At 48.5% G+C, this 15,552-nt stretch overlaps 3 protein-coding genes across 4 annotated transcripts in view; all 3 read left to right on the forward strand.

Annotated features, from left to right (window-relative positions):
* tlx1 (T cell leukemia homeobox 1) overlaps positions 1–15,552 on the forward strand; it is a 40,506-nt gene that overhangs the window by 7,643 nt on the left and 17,311 nt on the right. The gene's annotated exons all lie outside the window — the stretch shown is intronic.
* On the forward strand, positions 260–7,679 carry cep68 (centrosomal protein 68). Of its 2 annotated transcripts, XM_076016680.1 has the most exons (9): positions 260–418; positions 2,564–2,828; positions 3,070–3,285; positions 3,421–4,173; positions 4,775–4,928; positions 5,106–5,242; positions 5,676–5,798; positions 6,188–6,284; positions 6,365–7,679. In XM_076016680.1, exons 2-9 carry the CDS (start codon positions 2,595–2,597, stop codon positions 6,478–6,480), a joined length of 1,830 nt encoding a protein of 609 aa, XP_075872795.1. In that variant the 5' UTR covers positions 260–418; positions 2,564–2,594; the 3' UTR covers positions 6,481–7,679. The 2 variants fall into 2 exon arrangements, with proteins under 2 accessions (XP_075872795.1, XP_075872794.1); XM_076016679.1 differs by having other exon boundaries at positions 3,070–4,173.
* On the forward strand, positions 9,144–15,303 carry LOC142882124 (ras-related protein ORAB-1-like). Its single transcript, XM_076016674.1, has 6 exons — positions 9,144–9,391; positions 11,896–11,968; positions 12,610–12,705; positions 12,960–13,055; positions 14,133–14,264; positions 14,741–15,303. Exons 1-6 carry the CDS (start codon positions 9,378–9,380, stop codon positions 14,939–14,941), a joined length of 612 nt encoding a protein of 203 aa, XP_075872789.1. The 5' UTR covers positions 9,144–9,377; the 3' UTR covers positions 14,942–15,303.

Below are 15,552 nucleotides of genomic sequence, written 5' to 3' on the forward strand. Positions count from 1 at the left end.
GAGTCTGGTTTATCAGAAATTTCTCTGCACATCTTAAATCTCTAAAAGGGAGAAGAACTGTTGTTTTCTCATTGTTACCAACATCGTTTCATAAAACATTTTGTTTTGTTTTGTTTTTTGTTTTTAAATCGATCACTTCCTTTTTGTACACGTGTAAATTACTTACACCTTTTCTATGAACAGTTTCGGATTTACTGGACAAAAGAAGGAAGAGAGATGCGCTTCTCTGTTTCTCTCTGCCATTGTGTGAAGCAGTTACCGTAATACTCAGTGTACACAGGGCCAGCGGAAGCCGAGTGTCTGCTGCTGCTGCTGCTGCTGTGCTGGCTTCACTGCTTTGGTCCTCCTGTTGTTGGCTTGACCGCTGTGAGGAGCTGCGCATCAGGGCGCTGCCAAACCCGCCTCGGATGGATATGTAGTAAGTTTATGGTTGTTTTTTTTTTGGTAACTTTGTCTCGCCGGGCAAGCTAGCTAGCTAGCTAGCTAGGACAACATATTACAAGTCTTTCAGAAATATATGTACCGTCATTTCTCCCCGGCTATTATTGAAATTATTTTTTTTGCGGGGGAAAGTGAAAACAGATACGCGGAGAGACAATGCGCGGTTCTCTGGAGTCTCTTGAGCTTCGTTCACACACGCACACACACACACACACACACACACACACACACACACACACACACACACACACACAGAGTCCAAACACATGACTTCGGGTTGGGTTCGAAGGTGCTTGTGCGACACTCATTTTTCCACACGAAGCTTTTGGGGTGCCTGTGTGTGAAAGCTAGGCTAGCTCCGCTGTGCTGTGCCTTGACTCGACTTCCGGATGTGTCATTGAACGCAGCACCGGGGATTCTTTGTGCCTATCACTTGTTGCCATCGTTTCCTGCGCTCGAGACCTTCACGTAACTGTGCGTGTGTAACAGCGTCACACACGCACAGTTGGGTGGCGTTCAGGACTCGTAGTTGGTGCCTGGCGATGCCAGTCTGGCAAATTCATCCATGTTAACAAATCAGATTGAAAACGCCACACGTCATCTTGTCACGTGATGCCAGATTCACTCACTAAACTTGTTTGCTTGTCCTTAGATTCCTCGGAGGGGGAAAAAATAAGAACGTTACATCTTAAACCCGACACAATGCAGAATCTTTAGCCATTCACAGCGACTCCTTCTGCTAGCTTGTAGCCATAACAAGACCTGGCTTTAAACTGTTGCTGCTCAGGAGGAATTATGTTCGAGAATCGTGTGAGGAAATTCGTACTGTCTTCCTCTATGCGGGGTTTCTGTTTGGAGGTTAACTCTTAATATCTGCTCATTCCGTTCACTACTTTTATGCTGCATTATCCCACGAGAGCTCAGTCAGTACAAACCATTAATATTAAAGAAATGCACCTGGTATAATGGCTTCTTTTTTTTTTTTTTTTTTGAAATAATAAATGTACTTTGTTTGCAATAAAGAGGAAAACTGAGTATGCAAACCATCTGCAGCTGAGAGGTTGACATCTACTGATCTGATTTGCTGTAGTGGCTTCAGCATTTGTATATATGTTGAATATACAGTGTGTTGAATAATGTGTCCTTGACGGTGCAATATGATTTTATCACTTGTATGTAATGATGTTAACAACCACAGCGATAAACCAACAGACATAAAGCGCGTCAGTCTTATGTAGCGGCCTGCGCAGTGCTCAGCCGAGCTGTAAAGGCTTCATTGAGTAGTTTGCCTGGTAGTTTTCAACATAGTGTGTCCTTGATTTTGAGCACAGTGTCCTGTGCCACTGGACACACTGGCTTCCTCCCCGTGGGTCCGTCGAGCACAGGCAGGTCTGAGCATGCAGTCTTAATGAGATCACTCAGGTGACCGGCGAGCGGATCATTTTCACTGCTGCTTAGTCACCCCACAACTTTTACTCATTGGCCGGCTGAAGGCTGGTGTGCTGTGTCTCTGTCCACACTGCAAACTGCGTGGCTCTCAGAAATAACTGTCGACGGCGGCACTGGCACTCCCCACAGCGGAGTTTCTCCCAGCCACTGTCGCATCTTGCTTGCTCCGCGGGCCCGGTTGGTTCCCTCTGATTGTATAAAGCGCTTTGAGACGCCTTTGGTTGTGATTTAGCGCTGTACAAATAAAGTTTTATAATAATAATAATAATAATTGTTGCATGTTGTTGCTATGTACTTGTGACAATAAAGTGGCAATAACAATAAAGTTGAATCTAATCTAATCTAATATAAATCATCTATTGCCACAGTGATGGCCAGTGTATTACTGTATGTACACCCTGCTCAGACTGGCTTCAGTCCAGAACTGTCCATCAACTGCTCGTGGTGACAATTCAACCAGGTCCTCAGATGCAAAAAAAAAAAACATGATTGCATTGAGTGGCTGCCTCTCAATGTTCAGAAGATATTTGCAATAAAGAGCAGCTGTACTTCAAGACCTCCTCCAACCCTTTACAAATAGTCTTTGACCAATGGCTGCAGTGCCCAGGTGTTGGAGCGCATCACAAAGTGTCGCTGTGTCGCATGGACTGACTCTGCTCTTGTGCTTGTGCAGTTAACAGGGCCTCCTGCATTCCTCGTGTCCAATGGAGAGCTTGGAAAGCACCCGGCGGTGGAGAGAGCCACTCCCAGACTCTGAGCCCAGCAGGAGAGGCGGGACGGAGCGAGCGCAGGACAGAGAGGGACCAGGCGTCTGTCACACACCTGCCTCCAGGTGGCGTCTGACAGACAGGCAGTACAGCGTGAGGAGGCCTCTGTTTGCCTCGGAGCACTGTGCCTCCAGCTCAGTGAAGACACGGCCCCCCCCTCACACAGAGAAGGTCAGAGCCACAGGAGGGGAAGGACTTCCCACTGGATGAATGTCAGCACAGCTCTCCCACGTGTTTTGTGATTGGTGTGGGATGCTATATTTTTCCGACTGTGCCATGAGGTGTCTCGCATTCATGGAAGTGTGTTGCAATGCATTCAGCCGCCACGCAGCAGTTGAGCATGTGGGTTGGAATCCACTCCTAGTGAGCGCAGTCTTACAGTTGTACTTACGGCAGTCTTTCTCTTTCTCAGGTGAGTGGCACGGAGGTCACCAGGACCAAGGACCCTCACTGCAGCATCCTGAGCCCCAGCCTGCACAGGCTGAGCTTGGGGGACCCTGCACCGCCCCCGCTGTCTAGACTGGAGCTCAGCTCCACTCCGACTGTCCCTGGTCTCAGCCTCCGGCTCCAAGAACAAACTTCACAGTCACCTTCATCCTCCCACAGACTGTCCAGCTCAGTTCTGGAGGTCCAAACCTCCCAGAGACTGTCCAGCTCAGTTCTGGAGGTCCAAACTTCACAGTCACCTTCATTCTCCCACAGACTGTCCAGCTCAGCTCTGGAGGTCCAAACCTCCCAGAGACTGTCCAGCTCAGTTCTGGAGGTCCAGAGGCTGAACCGTCCTCTTCGGCCGCCGCTGTCCTCCACGGTCTTGTATCCCACCTACAGGCCTCGCTGGGGAGCCTCCACAGCCTCAGGCCAGGCTCAGCCCCGGCTGGGAGCCCTGAAGGACCACAGTCTGGGCTCTCCTGGTGGGCCCTCACAGGGACCTTCAAAGTCTCCTCATCAGGAGAACTACTGGACTTGTGCCATCCCCAAAGGTTTGCCTCCCTCTCCGGACCGTCGGTCTGCAGACTGGGACCCTAACGCAGAGTACGAGGACCTGCTGGACTACGCCTACCCTCTCAGGCCTGGACGGGGGGCGGCGGTGGCCCGGTCGGACCGCTCCAGTCGGCTGAAACACCCTCCAGCGGGTCCTGACCTGCAGGACTCTGGAATCGGACTGGACCACACGTGCAGCAGCTCCACCAGCCTGTCGCCGCTGTGCCTCGCTACGACCGGTGCCGGGAACTGGAGAACTCTCAGCGCAGGTCAGAGGTCACCGGACCTGCGAGCCTTCTCCGAGTCCCCGGATTGTCTCCTCTCCGACGCCGACCGCACCGCTTGGTCTCTGGACAGCGAGGATGCTGGGAAATGCGAGCGGACGCCGCCGACCTCCCCCTCACATGCCAGCGTGCCGGCTTTCACCGGCTCCTCCCCCTTCCTTCCCGGGCCTGGGCGAGGAGGTGCAGAGGTGGACGAGGAGTTCTGGCCTCTGCCGGAGCAGCTGGATGAGCTGCAGCTGCTGTCCAGACAGGTCAGTGCCGGGGGGTGTGGGGGTGGGGTGGGAGGGGCTCTTCAGCTCTGATCACTGCAGGTGTGTCGTCCCACTTTAACCTCTGCTTCATCTCAATTTTATTTGACCTTCATTTACCCAGGCGAGCAATTAAGCACAGATGTCACAGTGACACATCAGTGCATCGATTTGTGAATCATCGATATGATCGTAGTGATACACACTGTGAATGTCGATCCATGTCGGTTTCCTTAAAATCATAAAATCATATCGTCATCTGAACAAATCTAGCATTATATCGTGACGTTGTATCGGGATGAAGCTGCAGATTTAGGCCTTTGGTGACGGAGTTTATCATTTGATTTTATTTATTCATTTCGAACATGAAAGAAAATGAGAAAAAATAAAAGGGATACAAAAACCAAAACATACGAAATGAAATAAAAATGTAAAAATGTAAAAAATAGGATAAGTAAACAGACACCAGTGAAATATACGTTAAAATAATGTTATTATGTTATCATGCAGTGAATGATCTGACTGTGATTTGCATGGCAGTGGTGGAGAACAGAGAGGACTATTAGTAAATACTGAACAGAGCTTCCTTCCTGTCCGTGTGCAGGTCCGGGAGGTGGCCGCCGAGCTGAGCCAGCCGCTCACCTCAGGTCAAAGGTCACCGAGTCCCAAAGCCACACTTGGCTCCTCCTCCTCCTCCTCCTTCAGGCTGCTGCAGAGAGGGAAGGCTGAGGCTGAGGCTGAGGGAGGTGGTGGCAGTGGTAAGACAGACCATGGGCAGAAAACTCTTTCATGGATGTCGGCATCAATCTGGGCCTTTAGTAATATTAAACAGTAGTTCACTGCGAGTGTCGCACTGACTCAGTCACATCGATGTTTTATTGCTTTTCTTCAGCTTTCTCCATCATGCATGTTATACTTCTTTTCTATTCCCGCAGACCAAACAGACTCCGGTGCATCAAGGCGTTCTGGTCCAAGGGAGGTGCAGACTAATGTGGCCCAGTTCAGTGGGCGAAGGCAGCCGGGCCGCCAGGAGAACAGGGAGGAGAGTGACTCACTGCTCCAGCACATCCAGGTCTGGACTCATCGCTGTGGAGCCAATCCACCGTGTTTTACCCGTGAAAACTCTCACGTTGATGAGAATTCCTATGCAATGAGAGGACGATGGAATCCAGGACAGTCTGCTGCCTCAGAGCCTCTGTTGGTGTCAGACTAGCAGTCATAAGTACATTGAAAAATAGATAGAATATCAAAGTATGCTTATTTCAAGGTGCGTCCAGTCACACAAGGTTGTGATACTCTAGCTCGCCTCTTCTTTATGCCTTTACGGCTACAATTTACTCTCAGTTTTCTGATAAATTCAGCATTGGCTCAAGGTTGTGCAGTGATTTGTTGAAATGTTTTTCCTTTGTTTCAGGTAAAAGTCTACATTGTTTTTCTTATATATATATATATTTTCTAAAAAACAAACTGACTTTGTGCGAACTGTTCCAACGTTCTTGTCCCAGGTTTTCTGCTCCCACTTGGAGGAGCTCATCCGCCAGCTGTATGCAGAGGCCGAGCGGACAAAGCCGCTGGCTGTGCCCACTGCCGCCGTGCACAATGCCAAGACGTGGCTGGATGAGTGCCAGGTGAGTCTGCAGCTGCCCTGAAGAGGTGAAGATGCACAAGCACACTTTTGTTCCTTGCTAAAGTTGTTCTGGAGCTCGGCAAACAGGGCGGCAAAATGGGCAAATTCAGAAACTCTGGAATATTCCACATTCATGCGTTCATTCAACGGGACAATTCTGTCACACAAGCTGGCAGAACTGTGTGCGAATGAGTCCAGCTGTAATGCAAAGCCAGCGTTGTGAGAGTCCCTGGAGAAGAGATATCCTCCTGAACCATGTGAATGTTGAGAAAACATGGATATAAAATGTTTGATGCAGTGATAAAAGCCAGTGGACACGTTTGTTTTCTTATTTAAACATCAAAACGCTGAACCTGTTTGGTGTTTTTGTTTTCTTTTTTTTCTTTCCAGACATTTCAGCAGGACCTGGGCCGCCAGCAGCCTATCACCTCCTCTGTTTTGAGTAGAGGGCAGCTTCTCCTCAGATGCATCAACTCCATGTCTCCATGTCAGTCTGCCGCCTGAAGCCAAATTCATCATTATTTACCATTTATTCTTCCTGAGCATTTTCCAATCTCTCCTCTGCAGTTCTGAGAGACACTCTGCTGCTGATTGAGCAGCGATCCGGACTTCTGCCGCCTTCCCTCCAGTCCACGCTGGTCCCACACAACCAGCAGGACGATCCGGGCCTGCTGGCTGTTTAGTGGCTCCCCCAGTGGTAGCAGATGGTACGACGTCTTGTCCCAAGATTCGTCTCATCAGTTGGATTTTTTTTTTTACCAAATCCCGGTATTGTCTGTGCGGTAATGCGAGAGAAGCCACAGAAAGCACAGCATCCTGTGCATCCTCAGTGCTTCATGCTGATTGGCCATCAATCACCAAACCACCAACGGACCGATGAAGCAAATGACATTGCAGTTACATTTTGTGTTGCGGTGCCATGACTCATTTTGAGAAAATATTATACCAGATTAAGTTTATGCCAATTACAAACTTGGCCTTTTTCGAAACATTACAAGCAGGACACGAATGTGTGTTGTTTCTCATGTTTGAGCTTTTAAAGCTTTCATTAATACTGCGTCTGTTCTTCCTCTACACGGCCTTTCTTTTTTTTACCAGAACCTGAAATGAAGTTGTGACATCAGGACAGCAGGTGCACCTGTCACCTGCAGGCAGTGTGTGTTATTCAAGTGGTAAAGGTGTAACACAATGATAAAAGAGCAGCACCAAAGGTCCTCACACTCATTTGGTTTGTGTCTTCTCACATTGTTTCTTCACATTTAAAACTTTTGTTGTTTTCTTTTCAGTGACGTGTGATGTGTCCCACACGTGTAACAATGTTGTGTCACAATGTGTTCAGACTGCGTGTCTGTGGCGTGATGCACTTCAGTCGTTGCACCTGCATCTCATCTCAGCGTGACAGTTAAAGGGAGGTGGATGGGTTTGATTGGCTATGACTAACACTAAGGTTGCTAAGTGAACTTTTTGCATAAAGGCTTTGACAGTCACACTCTTTCTACGCCGTTGTGCATCGTTAACTACATTCCACCACAAATACACACGGCAATATTACAGAGTTGCACAAAGACCATGATAGAAAACAGTCCTTCCTCCTCCTAAGTTGTTTTTTCGTACTTAAACCATCAAAGGAGGCATTTTCATAACAAATGGATTGATTGAATATTTATGGTTTCGGACGAGACGTTCCATGAAACAGAACCACGGGTGCTTCTGTGCAGACGTTCCTACAGGGGACAGCTGAGCTGAAGTTGTTCTTGCAGGGAGCAGCACGACGTGCACCGGGTCGCCTTTGAACACTTCCTGGCTCCGCTCACTCTGATGTCTTCTTCAACGTGACCGTCGCTGGAAAGGGTTTTTTTCGCTTTCTGTGTTAACAGCAATAAAACATATTGTTCTGTATCAGCGGGGCCTCACTCGTCTTTAATGCAATGGCGTACTTCCTGTAGCACGACTACTCCTCCTACTGCTGCTGCACTCCAGATGATCCAGTGGCTGAAACTAACCCTGCGTCTCGTGTGGACAAAGCAACACACTTCAGTTCAATTACAATTGTTCAACCTCTCCAGCCATGCCATAAAATCGCAAATATTCAAAGAGGCAAAAATCCTCGCACAGTGGTAAAGCACAGTAGTAAAGTATGCTGTACATATTTGTGAGTACTTTGAAAAAAAGAAAAAAGGTTGTCCTCTTTGCATCAATACAAATACATGAATTATTGTCACTTTTATTATTATTATTATTATTATTATTATTATTATTATTATTATTATTATTATTATAATTTATTCTTAAACTTGTGTTTGGATGTGGCTTTTAATTTGGTGGCGGCGCACATTCATTTCAAACCATAATCATCGTGATAAGTATGTCTGGATCACCACATTGGACTTTTTAAGTAAACAAATCTTCACCACCACCAGACCCACAGTTTACTAGTTTTAACAATCGGTTTTAACAAACGGTTTTTACGATCCGAACCCTTCTCCTCGCATCCAGAGAGAAACTAACACAAACGATTATTCGTGTCGCGTCAGCCTCCTTCTCGCGGACAGCTCACGCGAACATATCGGATGACGCCCACCAGTGCACAGGTGTTGACATGACATGAGCGGACTCTCTTATCCAAGATTAGTGATGACAAAAAGCGTGACTCAAGCCACGCACATCACTCGTGATTATGACGCACGCGAGCCTAACAAGACTGGATTTGTGGCTCGTGGATGTGTGACGTGTAGTTCAAAGTGTACCGAAGACTTTTTTTTTTTTTTTTATCTCCCGAGCGCTGAGTGGTCAAACCAACTGAAAACAGCCGACTTGCAAACGGAAACCCACAGCATTCGGGTCCTCGTTTAAAAGCGCGCGGTGGGTTTGGTTCGCGTGCGCCAACTCTGACGATGGCTCCCTGAGAGAAAGATCCAAATTCTGAGACAAAGGGCTCGCGATGACATAAAGTGCATTAAATGTCGGGCAGGTGCGTTCCAACGCCGGCGGCACCACACCGGAAGCTGCTCGTTGTGCGTCGGGTGACAGGGCGAGCTGCAAGGCGTCTCTGCCACGTTTCACTAAATGACGTAATCGCTCTCCGGGCTTGACAGTTGAGTGTTGCAGCAGAGAGAGAGAGAGAGAGAGAGAGAGAGGCAGAGAGAGAGAGAGAGAGGCAGAGAGAGAGAGAGAGAGAGGGGTGACGCTTGAGACAAGACGGAGACTCTCCTTTGATTATTCACTCGGGAACTCTCGGTGACTGACAGTGTCCACAGACTAGCATCAAAAACAAACACAACCGTTAAGCCAAGCCACACATTTTTATTTTTTATTTTTTTTCAGTTTCTCCCCCCCCCACCCCCTCGACTTGGCTAGCTTAGACTAGGCAGCTAATGTGAGTAGCTGTTTGCTTCCTGACTGGAATTGCAGCCATCTTGGATCTGTTACGGAGGAGCCAGTCAACCAACCGGAGCAGCGTCAGCTAGCCGAGCCGCCGCTCCCCATCTCACGAACCCCCAAACAGAACTCCGCGGCTCATCTGTGGGCCGGCTGGAAAGAGACGAGTCGCTAAAGGGAATTACCGCACGACGACGCCAAAATGAATCCGGAATAGTGAGTACGGGGGGGGGGGGGGGGGGGGGCTATTACCGCTGTGATGCACTCTGATCGCTTGACTAAAGGGCTAGCCGTGTGCTAACAAGTCGGTGAACGTTCTCGCTGTTAAAGCGACTGGATGTTAGCCGTTAGCAGCGGAGCTAGTTAGCGGCTAACATCAGCTGACCAGCCAGTTTCCACCTGTGTGTGTGTGTGTGTGTGTGTGTGTGTGTGTGTGTGTGTGTGTGTGTGTGTGTGTGTGTGTGTGTGTGTGTGTGTGTGTGTGTGTGTGTGTGTGTGTGTGTGTGTGTGTGTGTGTGTGTGTGTGTGTGTGTGTGTGTGTGTGTTGCTGCTCGAGTCAATATTTTTACAAGGTTACCCCATCTGAGGAAGCTCGGTTTTGGGACTAATGACACGGCGTTCTGGCGTTCTGGCGAACCTACCAACTTCTGAGTTCTGCCCAAAACGTATCAACGCCAACCAACCGGTGTGGACCTGCGACCCGAACCGAACCATTCTGGTTTTCGGTTCGCCGCCTCTCACACCGAGACGTAAATACTGGACCAGGGTCTCCGGCGTATCGCCGGCTGTAAAATAACAATTTGGTTGTCGATGTTTCATTTCCAAAGTCTTTCTTGGATTAGACACTGCCTGCTATTCAATTGTTTTTTTGGTTTTTTTTGACCAAGGTCCGTGTCTCGACAAAATGCCGGCAATTTCTACGCTGTTGGTAGCAAACAACAGTGGCCACGGCGCGAGCCATCTGTTGTTTCACGTCTCGTGCTTATTCAAACACCTTGTTGCAGGACACGAGTCCGCCCGGAGCGAGGAGAAAATGGTGTGTTTGGTGCTGGAAGTGGCCGTCGCCTGGCTCCGAGTCATGTGTAGGTCACATGCCACAGGGCAACATATGGGAAAACTCGAGCCGCTTCAACGGACGCCTCGCTTATTAAAACGACAACAACAACGTTTACGTTTATTAACGTAACATTAACATTTATTACGTGACAAGCAAACAGTAGTGTGTTTGTCACACCGTTGACCGTGGCAACTCCGAATCCTGCGACTTGATGGACGGACCTGTATTACCCGCCTCACCCTGTTATTGAGTCATTATACTGGGAATTTGTTGGCACTGTTTGTGGTGTTACTCAATAAGGAGAGGGCTTTTTTATTTAGTTATTTATTTACATGGTAGTTAAATGTCGTTATTTTAATGCTCAATGCCAGCAACACACATTAGATTAGAGGACGCAGTGAAAGTCCAGCTAATGAGTCAGAAATAGTTATAGAACTCGCTATATTAATATTATTCTAATAATATTCAACTTTCCACAAGTCACTGGCGTTTGGAGAGTTATGCAGTGTTGCCAGTGGTCCTGAGTAATCGGCAGTGCATAGTGCCATTGTCCACAGTCACAAGCCTAATGGAGAGGGTATGACTGGGATTTATAACAATGATAAGTGTAGAAACGTACACATTCCAGGGGGGAAGAACTGAACCCAGACTGGCCGCCCGCATCGGCTGCTGTGTGTCCAATGGGTTTCACAGTATAGATTTCTAGTCTTTCTTTTGATGCTATGCACCAGCAACCAAGATAAACTCAAGTCATCATGGGCCATGTTGCTGGATTTGTCTCCGCCCACATTAACTATGCGGCAACCAGGGTGAGACAATAAGATGAGCATTTGAAAGAGACACTCCTCTGAAGTTGAAGTGCAGTCACCTCTGTACTTTTGAAGAGCTGTCAGGATCCAGCTGGGCCAACCAAGAGCAAAGTATGAAAACCAACTCCATGTTCTCAGGAAATGAAAACACTCCTCCTCTCTTAGGGCAGGGCTGCAAAGACCCAGCGTGCTTTATTGACAGCTTGTCCTCGGTTTGAAGACTCATTTCTTCTTCCATTCTTTGTGGACTTATCAAGTCAACACGGTCCATTGGAACAAGGTGACCAGAGTTAACGCAGCAGAAACCTGTGTCTTCTGCCTGCCATTGAGGAGGCTGTAAAAGCATCGAAAAGGAAACAGTTGGGCTCAACATCAGCCTGTCAGTCATTTGCGCCGACTGCATGACATGTCTGAGTAGCCTAGCGGTGCTAGTTGACCAGGTCCAACCACCACTGGATTGGGAACAGTGAGAGAAAAATGAATTCTCCTTCTTAAATCTTTTCACCGGCTCTGTCCGTCGGTGAGAATGCCTGCTCATCATCTGCTGACTTCCTGCCCTCCTTCCTGAACACATGGGAGAGCTGGAGGCCTCGGGTCCCCACGGCTTCCTTTCTCTCTCAGCTATTCTGACTGTTGACGCACCAGGCCAAGCGACGGCGGCGCACTTGTGCTGATGCATGTAACTGAAACTGACATGAAATAAAGGAAGCGCCGCCGTCGACCCTCAACGCAAGCATGTTCCCTTTTCCTCCAAGCCAGCGGTCCGGATAATGTTTGACTCATCCAGCGGGTTAACGATTTCCCAGAGAAGGATCCCGTCGCTGACGCCTCTCCCTCCTCTTCCTCCTTCACAGTGACTATTTATTCAAGCTGCTCCTGATTGGCGACTCTGGCGTTGGAAAGTCTTGCCTTCTCCTTCGATTTGCAGTAAGTTTCCCCACACACTGCTGTTGAATTTCCTTGACCGTAGCTACTGCAAACTGCTGTGAACACAGTCGCATTACAACTGAGTCCGTATTCACAACAATGATTCTCGACCTGACGTGATTTTGATTTTATTTTTTTTCCCAGCAATAAGTAGTAGTGTGAAAGAAAAGCTAAACACCAGGGCTCCAGACTAACTTCTTTTTACTAGAAACACAGTGGGCCCCTAACTAAAAGTTTAGGGGCCCACACCGTAAATCATTTTCACTGGCAAACCAGTCATTCAGGCATTACCACCAAGTGGGCTCAAGTGTCAGCAACAAAAAGATTTAACAACAACAAAAAACCCAGCAACTGTACTGGTCGTGGTCGCGCATGCGCGAGCAGATGATGAAAGGTTTACTGGCACTATGTCTCTGGAGCCCTGAACATCCCATGTTAATAAGCTTCACTGGAACACCCTTACACAAACTAGTGTCTAACAGATGTTACGTTGCCCTCGTGAGTTTATCGTCAGAAACCTGGCGGTCCTGGTGAGAGAACGCTGTGACGCAGGTTGCCTCAAAGTCATTCAAGTGCTGTTGTCACCGCGGTGCCTCTTGGAACGGCCGGCCTCCTTGACGTCTGTCTGCTCTTCTCTGCAGGATGACACGTACACAGAAAGTTACATTAGCACGATCGGCGTGGACTTCAAAATACGAACCATAGAACTGGATGGGAAGACCATCAAACTCCAGATTGTAAGTAACCCGGATGCTAGAACTTTTCATATTGCTGTACAGGAAGGTGTTTGGCCCCTTCAGCCAGTTGCCACTGCCGCAGTCGACTGCAGCGAACCTCCAGAAGGCTTCACGTGAAGCTGGCTTTCATCTGTCCTTCCTTGAGTTTTGACCTCGTCGAGGATGCAAATGCACGGCTCATGCGTAGATAATGTTTTCCTCCTGATGTTGCAGATGTGCTCCGTGTACTCACACAGTGTTTTCCTCCTCGACAGTGGGACACAGCAGGACAGGAGAGGTTTCGCACAATCACGTCCAGTTATTACAGAGGTGCACATGGCATCATCGTGGTGTATGATGTTACAGACCAGGTGTGTACAAACCTTCCCGAGACAACACACGTTAACGTCACACTGTGTCAGCCTTGTCGTGGTTGGTAGCGACTATGTGTTTCTAAATGCAAGGTGATGTTGATGACGGGACACCAGGTATACAGCGTGTCTCCACTTTTTCCATATTCTGTTGTGTTCACAGCCTAAACGGGTTAAATTAATTTCCCCCCGACAATTCCACACACACAACGCCCTGTTATGACATTTTTCAATGTGCTGCAAATTCAAGTCTCTTTGAATATGAGGCCACGAGCTGTGCACAGCTGTCTCTGGTGCGGTCGCCCATGTTCCAGAGACGTTCAGTCGAGGACGTTGACAGAGTTGTCCTGAAGCCACTGCTCTGATCTCTTGGCTGTGTGCTGAGGGCCAGTGTCCTGCTGGAAGAGCTGAGATGAAGAGTGCTCTGGTGTTCATCCAGGATGTTCCCTCTTTGCCTCTGTGCCAGCCAGTCTGGCACTTCCTGCTGCTGCTGCTGCTGCTGCTGCTGCTTGAAGTACATCTTCACAGCACAGTGCTGTCTGGCCAGCTTCAGGACGAGCCTTGGTGCTTCTGAACGTCTTCCACTGAGCTCATTGGGACCTTCAAAGCCGCAGAACATTTCCTCTGCCCATCCCCAGGTTTTGTGCCTGGAGACCATCGTGTCTCTGATCTCCGCAGACGATTCCTCTGCTTTGTGTTCTGACGTTCAGCTGCAGAAACATCTCCAGGATTCTCAGCGGAAACCTGATGCACCTGAGCTGAGTTTTGAGCTTCAGGGCAAAAGCTGTAATCTCAGAAAAGCATTGACATTATGGGCTGTTGTGTGTGTCACATAACACAATGTGGATACAGTGAAAACCTGTGAATACTTCCTGTGTGTGTTTGTGTGTGTGTGTGTGTGTGCAATAGATATTGGATATCGCTCCATCAAAGTGATGGTGACAAAAGTGCTGTTGGAACAGGAGGCTCAGAACACTGGACTGGTGTCACTTTTTAAAGGCGTTCAGTCTTTGGTCGGTCTGATTGGCTTCAAACAAATGGAATTTGACGACACGTTGTTTTTCTGTTGCCTCCCAGGAATCCTTCAATAACGTCAAACAGTGGCTACAGGAGATCGATCGCTACGCAAGTGAAAATGTCAACAAGCTATTGGTTGGAAACAAGTGTGATCTGACAACGAAGAAGGTGGTGGATTACACAACAGCGAAGGTAAGCCTGTGTGCGTTGGTCCAAACCTCCCGACTCCTTTTTTGATCTCGCTTGAGAGTGAAGCGTAGATGAGTGCATTTTCAGACCGTTTCCTGACTGAAGGTGAAGCTCAAGGTGACTTGAAGGTGCTGTGACAGTTTTGACAGCTTGGCGTGCACACATGGATGCAGGCACACGGTGTGCAACAGCTTTGGAGTCCTAAGGCTGCTCAAGAGATGTGAGCAGGGCTTCTTGTACAGAAGGCCTACGGTGAAAACCCCACTGTGGAAGCTCCCAACGCAGTGCAGGAGAACTATTGTGGATTGAGATGACGGTGTTTTCTGTCCTGTGGAGTGAATATGAAGCAAAGAACTGCAAATGTACATGAACATTTTCATGTGCTGATTATTCACCTTTAGAAACTCCTCCTATTTATGCCATATTTCTTTTTCATGTTATTATCATGTTATACCTAATGACGCCGTGTTGCTTGGCAGGAGTTTGCAGACTCTCTGGGCATCCCCTTTTTGGAAACCAGTGCCAAGAATGCCACCAACGTGGAGCAAGCCTTCATGACCATGGCTGCGGAGATCAAGAAGAGGATGGGCCCTGGAGCCACCGCCGGAGGAGCCGAGAAGCCCAACGTGAAGCTGACCCCTGGCACTACTGTCAAGCCTTCGTCAGGAGGATGCTGCTGAGAGCGAGGGGGAGAGAGAGAGAAGGAGAGAGAGAGAGAAGGAGAGGGGTGTGCTGAGCCCTCCACACCCCGGCCCTCCATCCTCTGCAGGCCTGCGCTCCTGGCCTGTCCTCCCAACCCTCCATCCCTAACTCCACCACCACCACCACCACCACCACCATGGCCCAATCAAAGCCAGCCCCCCTCCCACCCCCACCCCCACCACCACGGACAGGAAGGACGACTCCTCGACTCACAACATGTCTATGTAAGAGCAAGATGAAGTTGCCTGCATTTGTACTGTATATAATTTAGCCGCACTACAAAAAAAGAGAGCAAATTAAGCATCTTCCTGCTCATGCAGTTGTATCGTCGATGGGAAAATAAATTTGAGACATATTGCGATAATTCATCCACCGCTAACCCCCCCCCCCCCCCCCCCCCCATCCTGATTTCTCACACCTGTCAGAGACTATTAGTTGTTATGAGATTCTCTGAATGCCGGGTTCCTGAGAAACATGTGTGTGCCTGAAAATAAGTACGTGCATTCTGTGTTTATCTGCATTCCTGCAGCAGGGTTGGTTAATCAATTGGATTTGGTTGCTTTTTGTATCTGCATCTGTTAGTCTGTCC

The sequence above is a fragment of the Nelusetta ayraudi genome, unplaced genomic scaffold, assembly GCF_046127955.1.
Source record: "Nelusetta ayraudi isolate G7.1 ecotype Tasmania unplaced genomic scaffold, CSIRO-AGI_Nayr_v1 ptg000235l, whole genome shotgun sequence".
NCBI classification, from domain to species: domain Eukaryota; kingdom Metazoa; phylum Chordata; class Actinopteri; order Tetraodontiformes; family Monacanthidae; genus Nelusetta; species Nelusetta ayraudi.

What these genes read in the sequence shown, in the direction of transcription:
- cep68 (XM_076016679.1), top strand. Translation starts at nt 2,595, where the DNA reads ATGGAGAGCTTGGAAAGCACCCGGCGGTGGAGAGAGCCACTCCCAGAC. An exon ending in TGCAGCTGCTGTCCAGACAG is followed by an intron (nt 4,174 to 4,774) that starts GTCAGTGCCGGG and finishes GTCCGTGTGCAG; the next exon opens with GTCCGGGAGGTGGCCGCCGA. An exon ending in CGTGGCTGGATGAGTGCCAG is followed by an intron (nt 5,799 to 6,187) that starts GTGAGTCTGCAG and finishes TTTTCTTTCCAG; the next exon opens with ACATTTCAGCAGGACCTGGG.
- LOC142882124 (XM_076016674.1), top strand. An exon ending in GCCTTCTCCTTCGATTTGCA is followed by an intron (nt 11,969 to 12,609) that starts GTAAGTTTCCCC and finishes TCTTCTCTGCAG; the next exon opens with GATGACACGTACACAGAAAG. An exon ending in TGGATTACACAACAGCGAAG is followed by an intron (nt 14,265 to 14,740) that starts GTAAGCCTGTGT and finishes GTTGCTTGGCAG; the next exon opens with GAGTTTGCAGACTCTCTGGG.